Source organism: Sinohyriopsis cumingii, chromosome 15, assembly GCF_028554795.1.
Source record: "Sinohyriopsis cumingii isolate HCF-2022 chromosome 15, ASM2855479v2, whole genome shotgun sequence".
Lineage (NCBI taxonomy): Eukaryota > Metazoa > Mollusca > Bivalvia > Unionida > Unionidae > Sinohyriopsis > Sinohyriopsis cumingii.
Window position 1 is genome coordinate 149,107,508 of NC_142975.1, and position 27,541 is coordinate 149,135,048.

A 27,541-nucleotide genomic window follows, 5' to 3' on the forward strand; every position below is an offset into this window, starting at 1 on the left:
CCTAAGTCAGTACGACTTTTCTTTAGTAGTAGCAGCAAAATCAAAATCTTAAAGCTGGCTGCTATGGTGACAAGATGTCGAATTTTCATTCAGAACCAAACATAAGTTTTGTGGTAAAAACCCAATGTTGGTATGACTTTCTTCTAGGAAGAGTAGTGATAAGATGTTTGAGATGGCCACTGTGACAACCATATAGGATAAAAGATCACAATTTTCACCAGAAACTATATGAAGTCTTCCAGCAAAAACCCCTTACTGATATTACTTTCCATTGAGGTAGAATATCAATAACTAGATTTTCAAGATGACTGTTGTGGTAGCCATATTAGATGTCAACTTGGCACAATTTTCACTTAGATCCAGGCAGAAATCTTAAGTTTTCAGTGAAAACTTTGTACTGATATGCCCAACCATTTAAATGGAATTGTGAAAACAAGATTTCAAGATGGCTTCTGTGGTACAATTTTGAATGTCCGACTTGTAACATTTTAATTTAGCACCAACCAGACCTTGTGAAGAATGTTAGTAGTTGAGCTGGAGTAGTGATAACAAACTTGTGCTAAATGATGTGAGGAAGTCAGATGATGGATAACAACCAATCCCATAAGCTTTCTGGTCTATGACCAGTTCAGCAAAAAAAACAGAAGGGTTTTAATGAATAACATAAAGGAATGGATTGCAAATAACTGTAACATTTGCATTTTTTTTGTTGGTAATTGTTTTTAAAGAAATTAGAATGAACCATAAAACAGCCTATATTGCTCACATTGGCAGTATTTTTATTTTCGGCCAACCAACAAATCACAAGAATTATTTCATCGAACAGCCCATAATGACAAGATGAACCATTCCGACACAATGATATTAAGAACAAATTCAAGATGGCTGCCACTGTGGCAATTGTGTGAGCTCACACTGGCTTCTTAAAAGAGTAGGATGACCTACATATTGCAAGAAGAGTGCTAGTGGAAATCAAATCATTATGGCCAACTGTTCAGGTGTATGTATGCTGTGATGTATGCTGTGGAGGCCATACTGAAGGACTGATTGACAAAATTTTCATTTGGTTGTTTTTGGGGTTTCTTTTAAGGCACTTTCAAAATAATACTGGCCATATCATGCTGAGAAAATGAGAGCCATGTGCTTTTGAAAAGGATATCTAAAGACAACTGACCCACCCAGGCTGGACTAGACAGTTATGAAAACTGCAACCTTGTGAGTATGATGATCTACCAACTAATCTACTGTGGAGTTTACAACCAATTAACAGTCACAATTTGTGAATAATACCATTTATCCAGAATAGTATTAACATGACTTATAATATGGCTGCTGTAATAGCTATATTGGGTTTCCAAGAATCACTATTTTTATTTAGGACCAACCAGAATGTACAAGTTTGTGGTGGATTTCATGACCTTCCTCAAAGTAGTTAATGAGCGACAGCAGTCACAGACTAATGCTAACAAAAGCAAGCTGGTAGATGATGGACAGAAGGACAATGGATGCATGTCCACAGCATAAGCTCTACTACTTTTTGACCAGAAGAGCTCAAAACCAACCTTTTCCAGAGCCAAATAAGCCAAAATGGAAAGGTGAAGCATTTTCTAGTGGCACTGTTTTTGCTACCTCTTTGAAAGAAAAGTCAGGATCATTAAATATGAAATAATCTGTTCTGGCCAGACCATACCTGAAAAAAAAGATAACATTTTATAAATGCTAGTGGAAGCACAATATAAAATGCACTTCTTATGGTGAAACTGAAGAAAACAAAGTCACATTTATGACGAAACTAGAAATTTGTTCAAGTCCACACACACTACCATTTGAATAAGAAGTTTAATTAGTAACAAGCAAAAACATGGCACAGTGGATTTTAAAGAGAGGGGTGCAAAACACTAATAGGGTCTGATATTACTTATCTGGCTTAAATAACTTGACAGTTCATCATTTTTTCTAAAAAGGCTTATGTAGCATTATAAGAACACAACCAAGGTAAACTACCTGCCAAACTTTGACTTCGCTTATTTCACTTCATCCTGATAAAAATAAGTTCTAAAGATAATGGCATTTTTAATATGCACAGTCTCTTGCTCATAATCAAAGTCATTCAAGATCTTAATGACATAATTTACCAAGTTTTATTAAAACTAAATGAGAAATATTGCCTATAAAAGGTAACAAGCTCAGCTAATCACTGCAAGGTATCTCATTAATACAGTTTATCTCTAAAGTCTGATCTAAGATCAAAAATATGACCTAAATGATAATAATATGACCTAAATGAGAACAATATGACCTTAATGATAACAATATGACCTTAATGATAACAAATGATAACAATATGACCTAAATGATAACAACATGACCTTAATGATAACAATATGCCCTTAATGATAACAATATGACCTAAATGATAACAATATGACCTAAATGATAACAAATGATAACAATATGACCTAATTGATAACAAATGATAACAATATGACCTAAATGATAACAATATGACCTACATGATAACAAGCTCTGTGAATAGGATGCAATTTCACCTCATTAATATTCATGGATCCTGCTCAATTTTGATATTGCACAAGATCTTAAGATTAAAGCCTTTATTTGATACAAATTGGAACAGAATTCTGGCTTCTAGAGTAGAAATAAGCTCAGCCAATCAACACTTCATTAATATGCAAGGATCTTATTACATACTGTTACATCTGTGTACTTCATATTCTGTTAGCAATAATCGTATCATGATGCACCACTGATCTTGAAATGACATTGCAACTTTCACCAATGACTATCAAATTCTTCCCTGCAAGTGAATCTCACAATAATAATGCCAATATCATCAACAGAATCAATGCTAATGCAGTGCATAATTTACTACTCAATAAACTCTAAATGAATCGATATGTTTATTTAGAAGACCGTAATATATTTACATGTAATAAAATAATGGTACATTATAATTTCCCTATACTTTCTTCTCTGTGCATGCTTCCTTTTTACAAATATCAACAAAATGGATTCATTATGATTCTCGTCTGCCATTTCAATCAATGTTGATTGTTACTCTTCAAACTTACTATATATGGGAATACTGACTGAGACAAGACAGCAATTAATACAAATCTCAAAGTTTTAACTTTTTCACAACCAAGTGGGAGAAGACCAAAAAAGTTATTAAACACACCTAAAATATTATTTAATTTAGATTACTGCGTTCAGTCTTTTTTAATGTGATTTGACAGGGGATGGGATACAAAAGCAGTATGTATATTTGTGGTGTATCAAGGCACCTCAGCAGACTAATTGCTAAAAAGTGCTAACTAAAATTCGAAAAATGTAAAAAATTATGCTGCACCAAAACCCTAGGAAGATAAACCTTCTGATTGAATGTAAGCATGAACTACAAGATTGAATATAAATGTTAAAAGTATGTAAAAGGTATATAAAATAAAAAGAAAGGTCCAATCATTAAAATATCAGATTAAAATTTATTATACAAAACTGCATTCCCTCAAAAGGTCCAGCCAAAAAAAAAAGAGTTGGTTTGGTAGTTTTATTACATTTTCAACCACTATCCAAATACAGCAAACAAATATATGAAAAGGAATATTTTGGTATCCGTTTTAGCTCTATTACAGACAAATGGTTATCATAACATGCAATAATGAGACATATAAAAAATTCTTACTTTGCTGCACCAAGCAGAAGTTCCTTATCATGTTTTCCACAGATCCAGTAGGAGGGGAGATCATAGGATGTTTGACACAGCTTGAGACGCTCATCTAATTTGGGATGCGAAAGAATCTCTTCTCTGATTTTGTTTAGCAGGTCGATTCGGGCAATACAACGATTTGCCCTCTCCTCTGTAATGGGCTCAACATAGATTGGGGTAGGAGGATAAGCTGAATGAGAAAATGTAAGTTTTTTAGGGGCTAATTATACATCTTTTGCCAAATTATTTTAAGAATATAAAAATGTACACCGCTTATCTGGAGCTCTGAAGCCAAGTCTGGAATAAGAAAATCTGGAAAATACTATGAGAAAGCAAATTTTGAAGTAAACTAGGTTTCTCAGATAACACTTACCTGATCACATTACATTAGGGAATATTAGCCTGATACCTCACGAATCCATCAAAGGTTAAACAAAGGGCAATAGCTCTTGCTTGTTACCTCCCCTTGGCACCACCAGGTGTTGCTAGTTTTTAGCTAAGCGAGATACTAATGAAGATGCTTGCATGACGGGGTGATTGGAAGGGTTTTTAAGTAATGTGATTGGGTAAATATTCTTGGAAAAACATAACTCACTTAAAAATTTGTTTGCTCCTTTGAATATATTCCCCAATCACATTATGTTTGGAGAATAAGTAATAGGAGGAGTGAAAACTGAGCATCCAACGTCCACCTCAGGTATCCTTCATAGGAAAATAGCTGAATTCCCACATGTGAACGATAACCCATTTTCCTAATAACATAAGCAGCACAGCCTGGGATCACTTGACCTGTGACCCTAGCATATGGTTAAGAAAATAATTACAGTAGTCCCCCTCTTGAACGGCCCCCCTGACCAGCGGCCACCTGCTCCTTATGGCCAGAATCCATTGGCACCGACGAGTTTGTGTTCAAAAGTACCCCTTGCGAAAGGTCACCTGGCTAACGCGACCAGCGACAAGCATATTAGTGCAATAATATAAAATTTACCCCTCACAAGCGGCCGCATTTTATTTGAATATGTATCCAGAACAAGTATTTTAATCATAACGTGTGTTAAGTAATCCGATTTCTGTTTCCCCGATGTCAGGTTTTTGTTACTGAAAGAAGTGTTAAGTAAAGTACATTTACCACTAAGGTTAATATTATATCATTTACGCCTCACGAGAAGCCAAATTTATTCCATAAAAACCGAGAAAGACTCAAATTTTAATCCATACAAAAGGGTACGTACATGTAATCCAATTAGCCTTAATGCTGTGTTATCATAAGATGTCCGGTTTAGTTACTGATAATTGTTAATATTACAATTATGGAACAGTAGTAACAGCTGAGAAGTGGCAGTATCGATGTACAATACCCAAGCCAGCAGGAAAATGTCTTGATAGCCTTTATGGCTTCCCTTAGTAAGACGTTCAGCTTGTTCACTTTGATAATCAGTGGCTATTACTACTGACAATAATTGTCAAAATTACGAATCCTAACGGCTGCGAGGTCAAATCTGCGTGATGTTAATGGTACATATGGAAGCCGTTTTGGCTTCTCTCACTTTGTGTAAAGAAATGTATAAAAACAATAGGGTACAAGACTGTGACTAACGAATCACGTGACAAGATCACTTCCTTTAAAAACACACGGCAATTTGTTTAGATGCATACAAAATTGTTTTATCAGTATTGTAGTTGGCAACATGAATAACTTACTGCAAAAAGATCAACATGTCATCAAGGAAAAGAAAAATTATCAGTTTAGAAGAGAAAGTGAAAGTAATTCAACTGACCGGTGGAGGGTCGTCAAGGATCCTTGCAGAAAACTAATGTCAGGAAGATTCAGACAAACAATATCGTGAACGATAATGAAACAATTCTGCAGAAGTGGGAAGGTGAAATGGACGGAGAAAGAAAGATTGTTTGAGCCAGGATACATTTGTATCCTGATTTGAATGACAAGAAAAAGCAACAATTTTGTTAGTTGAATTGGGATATGAAGACTTTACCGCAAGTAACGGATGGTTGCACAGATTTCAAGTGTGAAACAATATTAAGTGTTATGTCCTTAGTGGAGAATCAGCTGATGTTAATAATGAAGTTGCCGAAGATTGGAACAAAAGACTAAACGATACATGCAGGGGATAAGACAGCAAGGATATTTTTAATGTGACGAGACTGGTTTGTTTATTAGACCGTTACCGACAAAGTGACAGATGATGTGATCTGTAACATAATTATAAAGACAGTTTTAAAACTATATCAATGGTTATTCATAGCATTCTTTTGAAAACGATGACACAGTCTGTATTACATTTATTTCACATGCATGTGATTTTTTAATGAAAATATTAAATATTTAAAATTAAATGTACTTGTGACTTTCTTCATATATGTATTTACTATTCGCATTTGTCATCCCCCTCTAGAAAGGCCATCCGCATTATAAGGCCACCTCCCTGCTGCATTAGGGGTGGCCTTATAAGAGGGGGACTACTGTATTGAAATCTTGTTACCTGTACAATTTTACCCACAAAACCAGCAAAGCTAACAAGCTGTGTTGATTGACCCAGTTGGGTCTGGTGTCATCTGTGCCACCATCACTGGACCTACCAGGTTCAATGTTGCCTCTGTGGTGCCAAATCTCTTAGATGGAAGCTTGACAAGATTGACTCTGTGCCAGTCAACATCTTCTATCATATCTCTGGTCGGAATGTTGGGTTGAAACTAGAGGCTTGCAGAGATTGCTCAAAACTTATGAGCAGTAATCGACTCAGGGTGACTCTGATCTGGTGAGACAGCACAGTATACCTAATGCATGACCCACTTTGGCCAAGAATAAAGGGATTGAAGCAAGATATCCTGTGTTCCAGCTCATACCGGAAGGAAGAGGTGTTTGCATGTACCATGACTTGTCTCTGTGCAATTAAATTTGTGCTTGACAGTGCATCAAGGCCCAACTATGAAAATGTCACTAGCCCTCCCATGTGGATGAGCAGCGAACATACAGAAGTCTGGCACTGCTGGCTGGTTTGCCCAGTGAATGGTCAGCCTAGAAGCTGGTGGTCTGGCTATCACCGGTACTGACTGCTCCAAACATCTGGCTGGACAGACAGATTTCTCACTGATATCTCCATCACAGAGAGGGCATATCACCAACGGTACAGTTGGATGTTCAGATCTGTTACTAAGATCCCCATAAATCATAGTTGGCTTCACAGATTCGAAGAAAAGGTCCCCATACTGGAAGAGTTGGATGGCAGTGATGGTATGGGTTTAATACACATTAGATCCAATGGATCCAGTGTGAACGGCATGTAGTCGGCCTGGTTTCTGGCAGTATATAAGATGGTCCAGCAATCACTGGTATTGGCTGCACCAAAGGCCTGGCTGAGCAGACAGATTTCTCATTGAAATCTCCAGTAATGATAAGATGCTGACAGCATGGCTAGACAAATGGAGCTATCACTAATATCCCCGTTTTAACTATTTGGCTGGACCATTTCAACGAAAAGGTCCCCATGCTGGGACAGCTGGACTTCCAGTAACAGCTGGATGGTTAGCGAGTTGGGACAGCAGGTAACAGTACGGCCGTATTAAAAGCTGGATCCAATGGATCCGGCATGAATTACATGTGCCTGGACTTACAGGCCATGCTCAGACATGCGAGAAGACGTACGCCTCATGAGCTGCCAAAAATTTGGGAATACTCTCCAGTGAATCAGTATTGCCAACAATGAACCATAAGTTGTCTTCCTTGATTTATCTCGTCTTTACTCCCCTTCAATGCTGAGAGGCCAAACTGCTCTGAAGGTGCATTTCATGTGTAAACATTTCTCCTAAAATAACACAAGAGGAAATAAAGCACAGATAAGCAAGCTAGTAGTATAAATTGGCAAATTAGTACATAACTAATTAGCTAAAATGGAAGCTCAGACTTCCACTATGTATTATAGACACTGCATAGTATAAACAAAACAAGAGCCAGGGTAGACTTCCATGCTCTGAAGTTGCATTAAATCATTTAAACAGACATTCTGCTGTGATGACACAAAAACACAAAGCAGAAACTAGTAATATACTAAAATTACTAAATTGTAAAACACTATGGCCCTGTCATGAACTTATGCACTATATTTAGTTAATAATTAAACCACAATTCTATCAAAATATGTGAAATATGAATAAACTAAGCATAAATATCAAGCATCACTACAGAATTTCTCTCATAAGAGCTTCATAACGGACAAGTAGGCAAAGTCTACAGTACGTTATAATGACCTTGTACAAGGTCAACGATAGTGTGGTGCGAATGTGGTCTAAATGGATGATGTCCCAAAGGTTGATAAAATCACACCAAAATTGGCAGAAATGGTAAAATAAAGCATATAATTTGCAGTAGATTGATAAATCCGCACAAATCCAAAATGAACATTGAATGGGCACATAGAACACAAAAACAAATGGAGTGTCAGAGGATGAACTGCACGATGTGTGGTTTGTACAAATGTGAAGCTAAAAACTAGCAACACCTAGCAGGGCCAGGGGGAGATAATGGGCAAGAATTATAGCCCTTTGTCTACTGAAACAGACAAGGAAAGACATTCTTCATCTTTTAGTAGAGCTGGCTTCGCGAGGCAGCAGGCTAATGTTCCTAATGTAATGTGATTGGGGAAATGAATAAAGCAGTTCTTAATGCCAATTTACATAGGTTAAAATGCAAATCAAATCTTTATCTGTTGTTGCTAAAAAATTTTTACATACAACTCTTTTATTAACATTTCTATGAAGATGTATGAAAATATTCACAAGACCTCGATATTGAATAGCACAGGTTTAATAACAGATTTCCAGATTAATACACACAATTTAAACTCTAAACATTAATGCTTTGAATAATTACCTCATCACTGCCAAAAATTCATATGTATCTGACGTAGCAATGGATATGTAAACTGTCCTAAAATCACAAATAAACACAAGGAAACTTTTTTTAAATAAACACACACACATACTGTAACACAAAATTAACTGGATCTACTAAAATATGCATTTAATGGCATACAATTCCTGTAAAATATGGATATGGACATTACAAGTCAATACACTAGAAAGCAGTTTTTGTTGCTTGAAGGTGGAGGAAAGAAAGTTAATGTTACAGACCATTCTCCTTTATCCTTCTACAGACTCGGAGACACATGTGATAGAAGGACATGAAGTACTCAGTAAGGGTCTCATCTGTTTTCTTGTCCAGCCTCGCTAGTATTCGGAAGCGATCCCAGTTGTACTGTCCCTTCACACGGCTGAATTCAATTCCATAAGTTGACACAACCCTATAGAAATCTGCCTCTTCCCTACGTGTCCATCTAAATCAGATAAAAGTAACAATTTTCTTATACAGCTCTAGTGATGGCATGCTGTTGTTCAAAATGATCTAAATTTTAAGTACTACTGGCATCACAATAAAATTGTTATATCTGGCCAAAATCAACATATTTGTGAGAAACTGTACATATTACTTTTCCTGAAAAAAGTTTTCACGAAAATCTAGTCATAACAAATTTCACAAATGTTGTGCCTCAATAATTATTGTGGTAATACCATATGGAAAGCAAGTAGAGAGCCAAATGTAACAAACAATTCAACCCATGTGAATGACAAGTAATCGAGCTATATTAGTTGCCCTTCTATTGCTTGCACTCTAAGAAAACTATCTGTCCATTATAGCTGAAAGTTGTTTCCATAAACCCTTTGAATTTGTTTATATTTAAATTGATCAAAATCTGACTGATGCAGATCATTCCAAGTAAAACCACTGGAAAAATACAAATGTCTGATAAACATATACAATTTTTACTTTCAACACATTATTCTCACTAGTGGTGGCATATTGTGTCATCAGTTGGTAAACAATTCATTCCAATTTACTTTTTTTTAAAGCAGAATTCCTTTATATTAGAAATAAATGCATAAAAGTCTCCACCACTGGGTTGGAATCAAACTATAAATAATAGAGCCATATCTATGACAATATCTTCATATCCAGGTATTGTATATATTTCGTTTCTTTTAACTGTCTATTGAAATAGAAATCTGTGGCTACATGAAAATGCCCACACTAAATACAACAGTCCCTCCCAGGGAATGACACTCGACTGGGCAAAATGAATTTCAAAGAATTCAAGACAAGACTATTTCTTTGAGGCGCTGAAACAATCTCTGATATTCTTCAGTGACAATGAGATTATCAAATCAGCTGCTGTGGTGGACATAATGGACATCACATAGGTACCATGTTCATTTAACATAAGGTCAATATTATGTGAAGTCTTTTGGTGAAACCATGTCATAATGATCATCCATTCAAAGGAAGCAGTAAAAACAATGGTTATCTGGAGTGGCATTATAGCAGCCATATGTTGTTGTTGTTGTAGGGTTTAACGCCATTTTTCAGCACAACATAGGCTATACATGGTGGCCAGTATAACTGGTGGAGGAAGAACCCGGGAAAACCCCCGGAAAGAACCACCGACCCACGAGAAGCTACTGGCAAGCTTTCTCACATACCCACGTTGGCTGAATCCGAGACTCGAACCCACGCAGATAGAGGTGAGATGGCAGTGATCCGTAATGGACAGCGCTTTAGACCACTCGGCCACTCAGGGCCCCAGCAGCCATATGACTTGCACTATTTTCATTTAGCACCAACTAGGTAACATATGAAGTCAACTGGTGCAACACTCCATGTTGATATGACCATCCATTTGGGAGATGTAAAAACAATATATTCAAGATAGCCAACGTTGCCACCAAAGTGGCCATAGTAAAACTTAGTCATTTTCATTCAAGACCAACACGACACCATAAGAATTTTTATGAAAAACCACTTCTCAAAATGACTTTCTATTTAATAGTGGTGAAAACATGATTTTCAAGATAGCCACAGAATGGATGTCAGATCAGCACCCATTCAATTTAGAATCAGCACAACATTAGAAGAAGCATTTTCATGAAAACTCTGTGCCAATATGACCATTCATGCAGGTGGGAAATGACAAGATTTACAAGACGGCCACTGTATGGTGGTCATATTGGATGTCAAATCAGCACCAGTTTCAGTTAAATCTAACTGGACTTAATAATGTCTTTTAGTGAAAACATCAATATAACCTTTTCTGTTCAAGGGGAGTTGCAATAACAAAATTTTCAAGATAGCTGATTTGGTGGCCATATTGGAGGTCAGAAAGGCACCATTATTATTTTAATCCAATTAGACTGTTGGATGAATGTGTGTTTAAAGTTCCATGACAAACCTCCAAAACAGTTTAGGAGGAGTAGCAATAACAAACTTGTACTAATGAATGGATGGACGGACAGACTGGCAAAACTTTCCATCGCAAGAAGTCTTTTAGTTAAACTCCATACTAACATGACCATCCATGTTGGAGAATTAGTGATACGATTTTTAAGATGGCTTTTGTGAAAGACATATTGGAAATCAGATTGTCACAATATTCAATTTGGACCAATTAAACATAATGTCTTGCCAAAGCTTGGCTCCATTTTCATTTAGGACCAACCAGACATCATAACAAGTCTTTAAAGGAGACTAGAAATCAAAATTTTCCTTTTACGTATGTAATTCTCTACAGATTTTAATTCCACTGCAATGTTTATAAATGAAATATCGTAAGCGGGTAGTGATTATATTGCGTGGAAGATACCACGATTCCGTAAATTGCCGAGTTTTTCCGAGTTTTAATGAGACAACAGATCACGTGGTACCGTGACGCTATACTAGCGAGTCCTCGAATACAAACATAAACATTGGCGAGCGAGTCAGACAGGAGACCACATTTGGGTTGCACATTCAAAAGTTGATATAATAGTTTATGTACTGTACTGATAAGTACTAAAAGAAATTTGTTAGGCACAGGCCCCGGGCTGGTGACTTAAATAAACTAAAGTCCTGAATGAAATTCCACAAGCCCGGACAGTTCATACCTGTCAACTCTCAAGCCGGGAGAAAAACCTCCCGATTTTGGGGGTATTTCCTCATCTACATCCCGATCTCGTAATATCTCTCAATTTTGTGCAGCGAAGTCCCGATTATTACATTATGTCTGTCAATTTTCATTTGTCAGAAGAAAAAACCCAACCCCAAACCATTTTTAAATATAACATATGCCATCCACAGTCTAAACTGCCACACTGCTGACATCATAGCGATATGACTGAAAAATTGTTAAAGCTACGTTAAAAATTCAAATCACACGCACACACGTCTAAACCCTGCACTGGACGAAATAATTAATATCACACAACAGTTTTTTCATCTTTAGTAAATAGAACATGAAGATTAAACATTATTCAAGTAAATTTCAGATTTTTTAAACAACTACAACAGTACTATAGTAAAAAAAAAATAATTAAAAGAATAAAATTGTCACCAATTAGCTTAAATGAAGGATCACGTTGAAATTTTCTCTGCAAACAGAATCGCATCTCCATTTCCGCCAAAGAAACTCGGCCAGTTAACACCTGACATTCCTCTACCATATATGAAAAGTTTAATTACCATGATTAAATTACAAGGAATAAAACAAAATATACCATGCAGTATATGTGGCCCTAAAGAACTAATTCTAAATAAATATTTTAATCAGCAAACAGTGTTACATGCATTAAGACTTAAACCTAAGAAAATAAGGTGGGGCATAAAACTTGAGAAAAACAGTTGCCAGATGTACGGTAACTTGTGACTGCAGATTTGAACTGTTAAAATGAAGTCCATGGCATCGTAAGTAACAACAAAATAGGCATCGTTTATTTGGCAATCAATTGCTGGTGCTTATACATACACACACTGTCGAACATGGTTTCTTTGAAGTATGTCCGAAGGGCAGTCCTTTTCACAAGATCAATGTAAGGATAAGGATTCTGTTCATTAGTCACACAGGCTTTATTGTTTGCGTACTTAAATCAAAACTTTAGCTATTTTGCAATTTAGCCAGAACTGACCAGAGTATGCAAAAGGGGCTTGTCATGGGGGAATAATAAGGCGTATCACAGCGAGAAAAGGCACGTCAAATGGGCGGTCGCACATTGGGGCAAGGGGGGGGGGGGTCAATAGTCCCTCCCCCGTTCTATTGTCAGACAGTTAATGTGAAACTTTGACCTTTTTTTTTAATCGCTCCTTTTTAAACTGCCCAAGGAATAGTTTTATATCAGTTCCAATTAATACAGATTACCGTTTATGCATACTACATGTATACAATGCATTTTTTTTTAAATTTAATTTTTATAAGATTACTGAAAATTGTGTTTTCTTGAAACACGACAGGTTTAGAATCTTATTTTTAGCAAAGCTTCGATTTGATTAAAATCAAATCTAAATTTCACCTACGACAGTGGTGATTTGATTTAGATTGTGCCGTGTTAAGGCATGTATGTCAACATCTTGAAAATACATTTACTCATTTCACCAGCGCGATCAAAGTTTCCTCAGGCAAACACTTTTTGTTTCGACAAGCCTGACGGGCACCTCACTTTGAATACAGGATGGGCCGGAACTAAAACCAGAAGGGGCCCAGGGTGTCGGGCTATCAGATTTGTTTTTAGCACTGCTGTTTTAGATAGAAGATATGTGGATTGATTGTTGCATTTTGTGGTCACTTACTCGTCCTTCTGCCCATTTTCGTAACTCACACGTTTAACGCTTTTCCCAGGATTTAAAATGTTCAAAGGTATGTCTGGAACAGCGCCAACTTTTAGTCTAGGCCTAGCATTTGCGTATCTTTGAGCTGCTATTTTTTCATGATCCCTCTCGTAACATTCCTTTGAGAAATGTAACGAGCACATAGTGCTGTATGGTGTTGCTTTGAAATCGACTCGTTTGTAATAATGTACCCATGCTTTCATGATGCCTTTATCTTTCGGAAAAGAAAAAAAAATATGTTCACAGGCTTTTCTTAATGTTCTATTACACCCGTAAGCAACGCAAAACGGTATTGTCTTTTACTCTGGCAACTCCCACTTGGGTTGCTGGAGTCGCTACTATGACGTCACATCCCGAAAGTAACCGAATAGGCGCGGAAATTTTGCATACGAGGTCACGGAAATTCAGCTCCTAGAAGATAGGCCAATATTTAAATATTGGCATTACAGTCGCAGATGATACTTCAGAATAAGGTTTTCTGCTATAGTACTTTTATTATTATTCTATATTTCCATTGGTTTCTGGTCTCCTTTAAGTAAAATCCCTATGCTGAGGTGACCACTTATTTTAGAAGCAGTGATAGCAAGATTTTCAAGATGGCTGCCATGGTGGCCATATTAAATGTCAGAATGGCACCATTTTCATTTACGTCCAAATAGACCATAGGATGAATGTACATGTTTTTTTAGCAGTCCTAAGAGTAGTTTAGGAGGAGTAGCAACAACAAACTTGTGTTAATAGCTGGAAAAAATGGATGACTGACGAAAGACCACCCAATTAGCTCTTCTGGTCCATGAACAATAAAGCTAAAGAGGTTTCAACCTCAAAACATGAAAGAGTGGAGAAAAGTTCACTTTTTATCCTCTCAAACTATCTGATGCAGTAGTGATAAAAGTACAAAATATTTAACTTTTGGGAAATTGACATTACCTATGAAGTGACTCCCGTCTTTTACTCTCCCGTTCTCGGAAGACAGCTTCAAGTTTTTCTCTTTTTTCCATTCGCTATGTAACAAAAAGTAGTACGCATGTATAGTAAAAGGTACAAAATAGTGATTACTTAGTGTTTATTTATGCAGTACATCAAGACAAAATGTCTAGTGAGAAGGGTTATGATCATTTGGAATGTATGCATTTACAAGACTGTAACCTAAAATTGGAAAATGTTAATATTACTTGTTTAAACGTTCTCATTTCATAAAACTTTACATCCAAGAAAGAGACAATCTAAAAACATTATAGTTATACCTACTGAAGATATGTCCAAATTCTTCTTCCTATTTTTCATTTTTTGTCCCATTCTTTGAATGTATGATTGCCTTATTACTTATTTCCCAAAACAAATTCAACCAGAAGGTGAATCATTTACTGTCAATGGATAGTATACAGCATGCAAAGTGCCTAATGGCACATCAGTATAATGGATAGTATACAGTATGCAAAGTGTCTAACTGGATGTCAGTACAATGGATAGCATACGGTATGTGAAATGTCTAACGGCATGTCAGTACAATAGTTGGTTTGTAGTGCTGATTGAAAGTTCTGCTTTAAACAGCCAAAGAAAAATTGAAATTTCATTGATAGTTTTGATAATGAATAGTCAAGTCCTTTTCTGTCAATGTTAAAGAATAGAAGCAAATGTTTTCAAAAGATATTAGCCACAACCAAAATGATACACATTTTTCGTCCTAAAAGTTTTTCATTCTACTAAAACTTAGAAAATCACACACATTGGGTTTTTTAAGCTTCAAAGCTTAAAATATTTCAAAGGCAAATCTTTAATGTAGTCTGACAAATAGAAATCAGGAATTTAAATGTACAGTTACATTATATTGTTTGTTACCTTAGCTGACTGAGCCATCTTCTGCTGCTGCCTTTTATAATCTCTCTGGTAGCCAGTGATGATTTTGCGAAGACGGGAATTAAGATCAGAGACTGAAGGGAAAGGTAATTTATCTCCCTCAGTTGTTGAGAGAGCTAGATTGGAATTATCTGTTTCCTTCTTTGCTGCTGATTCTGGCATGGAGCTCATAGTGTCCTCATCATCATTTTCATCATCCTTCATCATGCTGGTGCCCATCTTCTCATCCAGATCATCACTGAAGACAGAAACAATGCAATATGACACAGCATTCTACTTAGGCATTAGGGTACACACATTCTTCAATTTTTTTCTTGGTCACTGGGTCCTGGTTTTTAAAATCAAATTTACGCTGGTCTTTTGGTAGCTGGATCCCAATATTTCATTTATATTACACCAAACATGTAATACAGTACATATTATTCTGTACTATACTTAGTTACAATGGGAAATATATTTCTGTTAGATCTGCCAGTTTTATTTTCCATTTCTGACTGTTTTTTCATCTGCATGATTGAATGAACCAGTTATGATTCAACTGAGACTGAGTTTATGCGAGACTTTTGCTAAGTAATATTCACTGGATCCAATGGTCAAATATGAGAGTTTCTGACCTTGGGCTGAAGGAATATTCATCTACTGTGTATGTCTAAAACTTACACAGAGTCTTAACACTACTGACGATGACAACATTGTCAAGATGCCCAAATCCATTGGCTTTTTCATATTTTACTGGGCAATCACATTTGCAAAGATAATTAATGGCATATCAAGCAGAACCTATCTTATGTGGTCACTATAAATCTGCAAGGTCCTCATTATCTGAGTCATAGATTCTTTCTGTCAAATCTGGTCAAATTCTGAAAAGTGGTTTTGGACCAGATTTCAAAATGAGTATTGAGTCATTGATGCTTTCTGTCAAATTCGGCCAATTCAACCAACATCATGGGACAGACAATCAGGAACCACATTTTCTCTGACTGATGATAAGAAATCAAATATATCGGGTCTTATCAATATAAAGGCTGATGGGAGATCAAAGGCCGTAAGTCATAAGGAATGAACATCAGGAGCAATAACTCAACGGTGATACAGAAGGCATAAAATTAAACACTTTGAGGCTTCATCAAAATACAGCTGCATGCCAAATTTTGTTAAAACTAAGCATTCTAAGTAAAGTTAAATTGCAGACACCAAACTTCCTATGGGTAAACATGAATACTATAGGGCCACACCAATTTCACTGAGCTAAGTCCTAAAAATAAACTATACATTAATAATATACACAGAGGAACATACTTGAAGTTGTCATCATCGTCATTTTCTTCAGCCAGTAATGCTGCTCCATCGGGTGGTCCACAACATGTAAGAAAGACAAACTGGGGATCTTGACGAATCAGATTATACTTCTCATAACCTAAAAAACAACATTTTTAATAAGTCAACATGCCTCCGACCACTGAAATTTAAAAGTATGCAACATTTCATCAAATATTCAATACAGCAATATTCTCTACATGCTATATTTAACACTGTAAAATGAATATTCTGCTGATCAAGGTCTACGTAGGAATGAATAATTGAGTTTCCATAGTTTCTGAAGCTGATATTTAATGTACATTCACAAAAACATGATTCATCAAATTTCACACACAAAACATCTTGGTCAACAATTCTGTCATATAAATACACTAACAGTACATCCATGCATTATCCACATAACTGTGTGTCAAATGAATAATGTAAACCATCCCATATTTCTTTTTATCTTTCAATCTGCAATCAAGATTTAAATTCTTTTCAATCATTTTCTGTCTGTCCAGTGCACATGGCCTTCCCTGGGATGACAACTTTCTTGATAAAGTTGTTGTTGTTGTTGTTGTTGTGGGGTTTAACGCCATTTTTCAGCACACGATAGGCTATACATGGCGGCTAGTATTAATGGTGTCTTGATAAAGTAACCAAATCAATGCTTTCCTTCTCATTCAAATATCTCGAAAGTCACTAATCAAAGCACCCAGTCCCATCTGAATGTTTCTCGCATCTTTAATCCTTTTTTCCTGCTCTTGTTGTCATTTATAAAATTTGCCATCACAAACTGAAGCACATGATTAAAAACTATGCCATAAAAAAATGAGTGTTCTGTGTAGTGTGAGGTATCAATTCTTCCACAAACTGGCTTTCAACAACCAATCAGAAACATTCTCTTGAACGCCCCCCTGACCAGCAGTCACCCACTTCTTACGGTCAGAATCCCTTGGCACCGACGAGTTGGTATTCAGAAGTACTCCTCAAGAAATGCCACCCCTCTAACATGACCAGCAGCCAGCATATTAGTACAAAAATGTAAAATGTTCCCCTCATAAGCAGCCACTTTCTGTTTTCAAATGTATCCAGAACCAACAATTAATTCATATCATGACATAAGATAAGTAATCAGATTATCTCTATCGTCGATACAAATCTCCCAATGTCAAGTTTCCATTACTGAAAGAAGTGTTGACTAAAGTACATATAACAGTAAGATTAATATAATATCAATTTTTACAGGAAATGGGCTTAACAATGTTAGGACAGAGTTTTGGGCTTCACACATCTGTCGAGGTCTTCTCTTGGATGATTATAATCAGACATAATTGTCAAGATCATAACAGGGTCAGCATAGGCTAAAAATAGATTTTGTGCATTAACACACACATACGGAGAAATTAACCTTGACCTTGAACAAAACAGGGTACCAGACAAAGACCAAAAAATTACATGACAACATATTATCGCTTCCTTTACGAACAAGGCATTTCATCCATTCGACAAAAGTTTCGTCTGCATAATTAAATCACATACAGTTAGCAAGATCCAAATAAATCATTACCCAACATTAACAGACGTATTATCGGCTATTGTACTCGACAATATCGAGCGAGTTGAGGAGGGGGGACATGCCAAACAATTTTATGTAGAAAAGACTAGAATAACACAATTTTATGTTGAAAAGACTCAAATAAACAACATAGCAACCGATAAGGAGGTTATTCAGCAGCAGTCAGAAAATGAAGCAAATGGAAAGAGAATTATGAATGTACCAAGATTTAAATGAAGTTTTTGAATGGTTTTGCAATGTGCATGAAAACAATACCCACTCGCATATCATGCTTACGCCAAGAATAAGAACTATTAATGTATATTCGGTTGAAATAACAAGAACCTTTTAAAAATTAATGTTACTTTTAAATGAAGATATTAAATGAAGATATTAAGTGCTTTGAAGTATGTAGCTTTCTTACTATGTACATTACATATACTTCTTACAAAAATGTAGTCCCGTTCTGGAAGGACCACCCGTCTTTTAAGGCCACTTTCCTGGTACAGATGGGGTGGCCGTATAAGAGGACCACTGTATGTATGTGTGTGTGTGTATATATATATATATATATATATTCCAAATATAAATTCTACAACTACTTTGACAATGGTCCATGCACAAAACTTAAAAATGATGTATTTCACAAGATTTGGTTTGGTTTTTCCCCATTTTTGCAGCAAACAACAGGCTAAACAAGGTGACCAGTATATCTGGTGGAGGAGGATCCCAGGAAAAACCAGACATACACGAAACTACTGCCAAGCAAAATTTCAAACCCATGTGGACAGAGACGAAATGTGCTAATAATGTGAGAAGTCAAGCATCTTTGACCACCTGGCCACTCATGGCCCCTGTTAACAAGTTATTTTCACCAAAAATAGCTACTCATATAACCATGATACACTGCCTTACAGACTGCATCCAGATCCACAACTCATACGAATTTCTCAAAGGATTTACTCTCTTTCATACAAAGATTTTGTTTTTAATTTAAAATAGTATGTTGCTAAGAGATTTCTCACCATTGATAATTAAATCTATACAAGTTTAATATTTATAATGTGACATAAGTGTAATTCTTTAAACAGCTTTCAGTACTTATGAATTTAAAGCTTCAGCGACACACATCACAATTTTTTATTTAGCAATTATATGATATAATCATTCTGTTGCTCCATCCATAAATTTCTTGCAGAGGGAGGTGGACATTGGTCATTTTTGGGTAAAGAAGGGAACACCTTTAGAACAAATGGGCATTCTTTCCCAAAAAAAAAGGAAGCCAGTGATGAAATTTATAGTGTCATCATTTTGGAAGCAGAAACAAAAAGCTTGTTCATATTTGTATCAAACACATCCTAAACATAAAATAACATATCTTAATAACTAGAATTTAAAAAAAAAAAAAAAAAACATTTTAGTAATATGCAAGGAAATATAAGGGAGAGCCTAGAGAGTGCACTGATGGCCAAGAAGAGGGCACTGTGGGTACACTCCTCTATTTCTGTCAAGATAGAACACTACTGAAAGAAATATTCAGGCCTAAAAGTTCGACAAATTCAAATTTCACTATCAATTTCAAACTCAGGACAAGATGAAAATAAATGTTTTAGTAAAAAAAAGTCCCCAAGAATACTTCCCATTAATGTTAGAAAAATAAACATTTCTACCCCTCAAATCCAGCAATGCCAGAAAGATGAACATCTTTCCTGTCAATATAATAAGTAAACAAAGGGACATTGTTGTTGTTGTTGTTGTATGGTTCAACGCCATTTTTCAGTACATGTTTGGCTATACATGGCGGTCAGTATAAATAGTGGAGGAAGAACTCAGATAAACCCCAGAAAGAACCACTGACCCACGAGAAGCTACTGGCAAGATTTCTCACATACCTACACTGGCCAAACCCGAGGCTTGAACCCACACAGACAGAGGTGAAATTGCAGTGATCGTTAACAGTAAGCGCTTTAGACAACTCGGCCACTCAGGGCTCCAAAACAAAGGGAAGATAATCTGATTACCTCCATTACTAACAATATGCTGCCACCCAATAAACAGTTGTTTATCAATTTAGGCTGAGTGACACATGATGCTCACATCTGTCAGGAGGCGTGTGGAGGCTCAACAGTAATATTCTCAGAGATATATAATTTACTGAAAATTTATTTTTTCTGTTGAATACATTCTGTGATCATATTTACATCAGGAGAATAAGCAAGAGGAGGTAAAATAGCTGGACGAAGAATAAACCACTCTCCTAACAGACGATCACGTAACATGTGACAACCATACCCAGATAAGAAAGAATTTTGCTTACTGAACAAAATATTCCTGGCAAATTCAAGCAAAGTGCTAAACCCACACAGTGAGGAGAATGTGCCAGCATTAAAATGGTCTGATGGTCATCTAGGTCACAGCCACTGGACCCACGAGATTCAAATTTTGTCTCTACAAAGCTGGTTCATATAGACAATGCTAAAAAATGTTGACTGTGCATACCACCCCAAGGCTTCTATTATGTCTTGGATTGAAAACTTTCATTCAAACATATGACTTGCAGAGATCACTCTAATCTCATGACCTGAAATCTTCATGTGGCATATCCATTATTCTAAGATCTCCGAGTACACCAAGTAGGTGTAACAAGTACGATTTTCTTCCCTCGGGTTCTCTGTTACATAGGAAAGATATCGTCTGGTACTGCTAGATTTGGGGGGGATTGCCAAGTCTGGTCTCCAAGGTAATGTGATTGGGAAATGTATTTAATGAAGAAACAACTCACCATGTTTAAATACGCCAACAAGCAATGACTTGTCTGCCAATTCATCCCACCATTGTGTAGGCGGTTCTCCATCAGCTATTGGGGGAGGAAGGTCTATTTCACTACAATAAAATATTTTCAAAAAATTATTAGTGCGATTCTAAAGAATGAGAACAATATCTAACAGTTTAATATAGTGTCTCTTTTATCTATCCAGAAATGAATATTACTGAATTTAGATACAAACCTTACTAAACAGTTCAGCAAGAAAAGTCTTTGGGTGAGACAGTTCTGAAGAAGAACAATGTGCCCAATGTATTTTTAGCCCTAATGGGAAGAGTGTTGTTTGCATTTATTGTTCTCTTTATCATTTCACAAACTTCAGATGCAGAAGAAATTAGAACAAAAATGGATGAGCACGTAAAAGATTAAAAATTTGCATAAAGCTTCTTTGGAAAAGTCCCTATGTTCTGGTTATTTCAAACAAGAACATCATTTGGATGAAGATCCACTAAGAGGTCAACAAAATATCATTGATTTTGGAGAATTTTACACTGAAATAGGTGACTGAAATTGAAATTGCTTTTAATGCATGCATCAAAGGTCTTGTTAAGATATATCTTTTAAAACATTTGCCTGAAACATTATAAAACATGAACTCTTGATTTATTAGATTTTGGTACAGTATAAAATGAACGAGGATTATAAATCAAAACAGAATTTTTTTAATAATGCACTTTCATATCAAATTTGTCTGAAATCTAAATGGAAACAGGGACTATTGAGGTTTCATGAAATGGTTTTGGTGGATAGTATATTGCCAAAGGTCAGTAACTCTGCTGACTGTTTCTGGAAACTGCTGCTTATTAAACCAGGCTGAGATCATGCTGAGATGCAGTTTCATCTTTATTTGGTTCATATCTGACAAGAAACAAAGACGCGAACATTAACAATGAGATGCTGGAAATCTCCCTTCTATATGTGCTGCCCCTCCCCAACATCATCAAATCAGTAAATATCAATTAAACATGGTTGGAAATCAAGTCATACACTGTGTTCTGAAGGTGCCAAGCATAAAATAAATGACTTCACTAGTTGACAAAATATCTAAGACAGGTAGCAACTCTGGAAAATATTCATGGATAAACAGTAGGACTGATATCAACCTCAACAGCACAGATAGCTAGGTTAAACCAAATTTGACGTAAAGCACTCCCATACTCCACTGTCTTTGCAGAGATGCAAACATATAAGCATGCTCATCTAGCATCCAAGCATAATTTGTATCAAGATCTAGGCAGCTTGTCCAGAATGGCTGACATGGTTGTTAAAATTGACAACGATACAATTGATTCCTATCATTATATATGTGCTTGCAGTCAGTAGCGATTAATGTCCAATGAGACCAAAAGGTATATCCATTCCTCTAAATTGGGAAATTCCTTCAACATTTTGGCCAAAATAGTAACTAAAGCCCATTAGTTTTACTCACAAATTATCTGCATCTTTTTTCTCTTCACCACAGCGAACATTTTTAACCTATTTATAGTATAGTCAAATAGTTGCTCATCATCCTGTGTTTTCACAATGCAAACTATATTCTATATATCGGTTAATTATACTGACGGTAACGTACTCTTCTCCCTCTATTTGTCCACACACAAAACTCCTTTTAAAAATGTTATTCTCTTTAAAAAATAAAATTTCTGAAATTTCATCAATATAATTCAGAATGTGAAGTTTTAATGAAAAATTCATATTAATTCCACAAAATCCCAAATGACCAGCATCTCTGCATTATGGACTGATGGAAAATGGACAAAAATTAAACAGCAGTATATGCCTCCTCCACAGAATGTGGCAGAGGCACAAAACAAGAAAGGAGTCTTACCCTCATAATAACAAGTTATGAAATGGTTGTTTCTTAATTCTGACGACTGTCTACTAACCTGATATTGACTCCAGCCATCACCTTGCTCGCTTGGTCACCAATCACTTCTTGCTTCAAGTAGTACAGCAGGCGTACCCTCAGCAACACCCTGTCAGGAAGTACAGTAAAAATTAATCAGATTTAGATTAATTTACATGCAAATATTCATTTACATCAACTTAACCTAATCTTCTAGGTGATCCACCAGCAACTGAATAAATTCACCTTATATGTAAGCTATTCAATTGTAAATTAAATTTACTGAAGCCAAAAGGAAAATGTAATCTATATCAAAATTTGAAAAGTGGCAAGAAACATTTACATTTTAAAAATGTCTATAAGAAAACCAAAAAAGATTCCTTTGACAGCCTGAATATTTAACTATTTATGGAGTTAAAAATGAAAGCAAGATTTATTTTTCTTTGTTGAGTAGTAATTGTACAATCTTGCAAGCATTCTTTTCTGGATGTGTTGATGGCTATGTGGACAGACCAATGGCTGGGGACGGGAAAAAATGGGGGGGGTTAATACAAATTGTAGTGTATTATACTGAAAAATATACACTAAGATCACACACTTGTTGGAATGCCTTTGTATGTGACGTCTGTATCCCTTGTCTTTCAAGATGGCTTCTGGATCAAAATCAAAACCTGCTTTCTCCAACTCCTCTGCAGCATTAAAGCTCCGGGATTCCTTCTTGGCTTTTTTCCCCTTACGGCCTCTGGGTACTGGGGCAGACAGACCTGGGGGTAAGATTGCACCAGATTAAAAATTAACAAAAGAATTGAATGGTTGAGCATGCAGACACATAATTTTGAATGAAATAATAAAATATTTATTTGGCAGTTAAATAAAAAATTTCTGACTCTTTCATTTTATAGCAATACTGAAAATGAACAAAAGGAAGCAAGGTTCAAAGCATAGATAGGTGATTTTGAAACAAATACTATAGAGTCTTGCTTGAGAACATTATATACAACTGTATCTGACCTGCCAAAAACAAAACATTGACACAGAAACTTAAATCAACATCACATAATCTCAAATAAAAGTAACTCTTGCTTTTCCAGCTTTTTTGCCCAAGACACTGATTATTCCTTTTCCCAACAACATACATATTTTAACAGGTTTATTGTACCTGTCATCATCAGTCCTTTTGTTCAATGGATGTCATTTCTAGAAAATGCTATTAAGCACCAGCATGATCCTGCAGGTGTTTTAATTCAAAAATATGGCCAGTTGAAGGCATCTAAGATACTACTGTAAATGTCAGGATGGTTTCCTGACCACACCAATGAAGCAGATCAGGATCAAGAAAGACAAGCAAGCATCCAGATTAGTCTGCAACAATCATATTGCCATTATTATTCATTTCTATTTGAAAGGTCCATAATTTAAGGGTCAATTCAGCATGACTTGCAGTCAAATTGCATGGGTAGACAGGTCTGACATGGATAACACTGTCACCTCCTAGAAGGCGGTGTACAAGATGAAGCAGGGCAGTTTTGAATGTCATGGATAACATGGCGTCCATTCCTGGTAAGGGGAAGACAGGATGGAAGAGAAAGATGGATAACAGTGGCCCCTCCTGGAAGGGGTGGACAGACATTGACAATACTGTATCCCCTTTAGGTAGAGGGTGGACAGGGCAGTACAGACCATCACAGATAGCACTGTGCCCCTCCTGGTATGGGGTGGACAGATATGGATAACAATATGTCCCCTCCTAGTAGGGGGTGGACAGGATACAACAGTGTAATATGGACAGACTTGAATAACACTGTCTCCCCTCCTGGCAGGAGGGTAGACAGGATGACCAGACACAGACAATAATGTGTATCCCCTTTTGGTAAGGGGATTAATAAGCAAGACAAAGAACCCTTTCTTCTCAGGCACCTGCTGAATTATTCAATTTCTTTACCTAAATGGTTTTTCAGAGTTCCATCATTCTTTGGAGAAACGAGGTCCCAAATAAATTCCTTTATCCTGTCATCACCTTTGTAAAACTGCAGGGAGTAGATCATCTAAAAGAAACAAGGAAAGAATACTGTCATTGTAATGAGAACAAAGAATGTTTTGGCCACCGAGATAAAGCATAAAACTTCTGTAGGAAAGATTCAAGCAGACTGTTCCATAGAATGAGAGCTGTCAATCAGGAGATACGAGAACAAATGTAGTTTAATGTCTTGTTCAGTGGCTTTTGTTTTCTTCAATGGCAGATTTAAAATTGAAGATAATGATAATACAAGCGGAACATGGAAGGTACATGCAATAATTAAAGCAAAATCTACAACGACAACAAAAATATTTTTTAAAAATACACCTTTACGTTGAGCCCATGACAAATCAAACATTTTATCAATATCTTAACTGCTGAAAATCACATCACTGCTGCCATCACTGGAAAAGTGATTTTTCCACCAGCCTGAAAATAAACTTTGGCTATAAATAAAAAAGAACACAAGATCAAGTTCATTAATGCAATCTCTTGGAGAAGACCATAACCAATTGTGAAACTAACAACTAATTTAAAGTATGAAAAAAAATTAATCTACCATTGCTCTTGCAATTTTTTCCACATCTGCTACAGTCATTTTCCTCTTGAATCTTGCATGGGCTAGAATGTCTTCCCATCTTCCCCAGCTATAAAGACAGAAGAAAAAAACATCATTACACCTATATTTTTCTCATATATACCCTTTCCCCTTTATCCACATAATACATATACTAACTTTTAACAAACATAAATCCTGATCTGCCATCATGTAACAAACTGGCAGTTCAGTGCCTCTTTTGTTTGTCCTAGAGATTAGTCATTGAACGAGATCTGTCAGTGCATTTTGTGACAGCAGATCCGAGTCTAAGGAATTAGCAATTAGATCCAACTATATGACATTAAATATGGTAATCAAAAATCACCCCTCCACAAAACTCTGCCATCAGGTTACAGATCAAAATTCTATAGCCCCTATGAATATTGCCTATCCAATCATCTGAAATCTCTATCGGTGTGGAAAACTAATGTGACATTACTCATACAGGCACAAATCTGGATGGACAGTATTTGATTATCACCTTTATTTAACAAAGTGCAGAGATAGTTATTCTTGTTCAAATGAAATTAACAGCTGCTAATTTGATGTCTTGAAAACTTGAAAAGAGAGTATTCATTTCCTCACATAAATAGAATCTACCACTAAGGTAACATCTTTCAAAGAATATGCTAGACAACAATCAAGCCATAGCATTTAATTCTGAAACTCTATCATTACAACAACTAATTTTTGCAGATGAAGTGTGCAAAATGAAACTCTTCAAGACTACTAGAAACAGAAATAACATTACTCTGTTTACTTCACTGGAGAAAAGTCAAGCTGGGAATATCTATTTGGACACTTTCCCCAAAATCTATTGGATCTACAGATGATGAACAGGCCCATCACATATGCTCTTTTGTTCTACAACAAAGTGAGCTGATAATCCCCTTGACCTTAGACAGGCATATAAAAAGTCAAATATGAGTTACTAGATAGAAACCAGAAATTGGTCTCTTGGTTCAAAAATTCCATTAAAAACATGAACAATATAACACCTCTGACAAATACTAAAGAAGAATTTTGAAAACTGCACATGTCCTAGATGGACATCAACATCTGTATTGAATTTTATTTCAGTTCATATTATCAAAAAGATGGGCAGGTAATGGTAGTCAATGCTTTATGCCCTCTTCCAAGTATATGGTGAGGGCAAAACAAGAACAAACACTTCCATCTTACCCATAAACCAGCAAGTGTTTTTCCACTTTGAACAGCTCCGACCTGCCATAACCATTTCCACACATATCATCTCCCTGAAAGTCCTCATCCATATCGCCTCTCCTCCCTCTCCTACTACGCCCTCGTCTTCCCAGTTTCTCTTTTTTTCGGCCAGCACTATCCTCCTCATCATCACTATTACTTGAGGATTCCAACTCTGACATATCAACAATGTTGTCATTGTTCCCATAGCGAGCTGTCTGTTTCCTAACACGTGGCTCCTCCACAATCAATTCATTGCGCTGTAAATAAAAGGCATGATAAAGTAAATATTTTGACAACATGAACATTTCTACATGCTGTGAATTCATGTTAATTCATGGGGGAAAATATTCTTAGATTTCATTGCTGGATCTAACCACAAACTGACAGCTAAGTTCCTTGAAGGGACTGATGCTCTAATGTCCATAAATAATCTCCCAGAGTTCAAGATAAAAGTATTTCTTTCTTTATCTGTGAAATGTATAAACAATCTCTGATATTCTCGAGTGACAAGAATTTGTTTATTACCCACTTTGGCACCACATGAATTGTAAGATCAGTATGATTTTATTTAGGACAAACACAAGACCTTTCTTGTGGTGAAAACCTTAGGTCGATATGACTAATAAATCTGAAGGTGTAGTGCCAACAATATTTTCAAGCTGGCTGCAATGATGGCCATAGTAGATTTCAGATTGCTATCATTTTCATTCAGGACTAACAAGAAACCGTAAGATGTCTTTGGTGCAAACACTCATGTTGATCTGACCATCCATTCAGAAGAATAGTGATAAGATTTTCAGAACGAACACTGTGGTGGCCATATTCAATGTTCAGGTCATATCAGTTTCATTTAGTAGCTTCTAGACATCATCAAAATTCTGCTGAAAACCCATAACCACCATG

At 36.2% G+C, this 27,541-nt stretch overlaps 1 protein-coding gene across 1 annotated transcript in view; it reads right to left on the reverse strand.

Annotated features, from left to right (window-relative positions):
* The window catches only part of LOC149783039 (ATP-dependent chromatin remodeler CHD7-like), an 84,622-nt gene that overhangs the window by 26,232 nt on the left and 30,849 nt on the right, over positions 1-27,541 (reverse strand). The window contains exons 20-31 of the mRNA XM_089934626.1: positions 26,615-26,895; positions 25,394-25,481; positions 24,760-24,862; positions 23,416-23,581; positions 22,858-22,947; positions 20,930-21,030; positions 16,587-16,704; positions 15,270-15,525; positions 14,358-14,431; positions 8,873-9,075; positions 3,701-3,914; positions 1,563-1,690 (exon numbers count right to left, since the gene is read on the reverse strand). Coding sequence (XP_089790752.1) covers positions 1,563-1,690; positions 3,701-3,914; positions 8,873-9,075; positions 14,358-14,431; positions 15,270-15,525; positions 16,587-16,704; positions 20,930-21,030; positions 22,858-22,947; positions 23,416-23,581; positions 24,760-24,862; positions 25,394-25,481; positions 26,615-26,895 — 1,822 coding nt within the window. The remainder of the gene's footprint in view (positions 1-1,562; positions 1,691-3,700; positions 3,915-8,872; positions 9,076-14,357; positions 14,432-15,269; positions 15,526-16,586; positions 16,705-20,929; positions 21,031-22,857; positions 22,948-23,415; positions 23,582-24,759; positions 24,863-25,393; positions 25,482-26,614; positions 26,896-27,541) is intronic.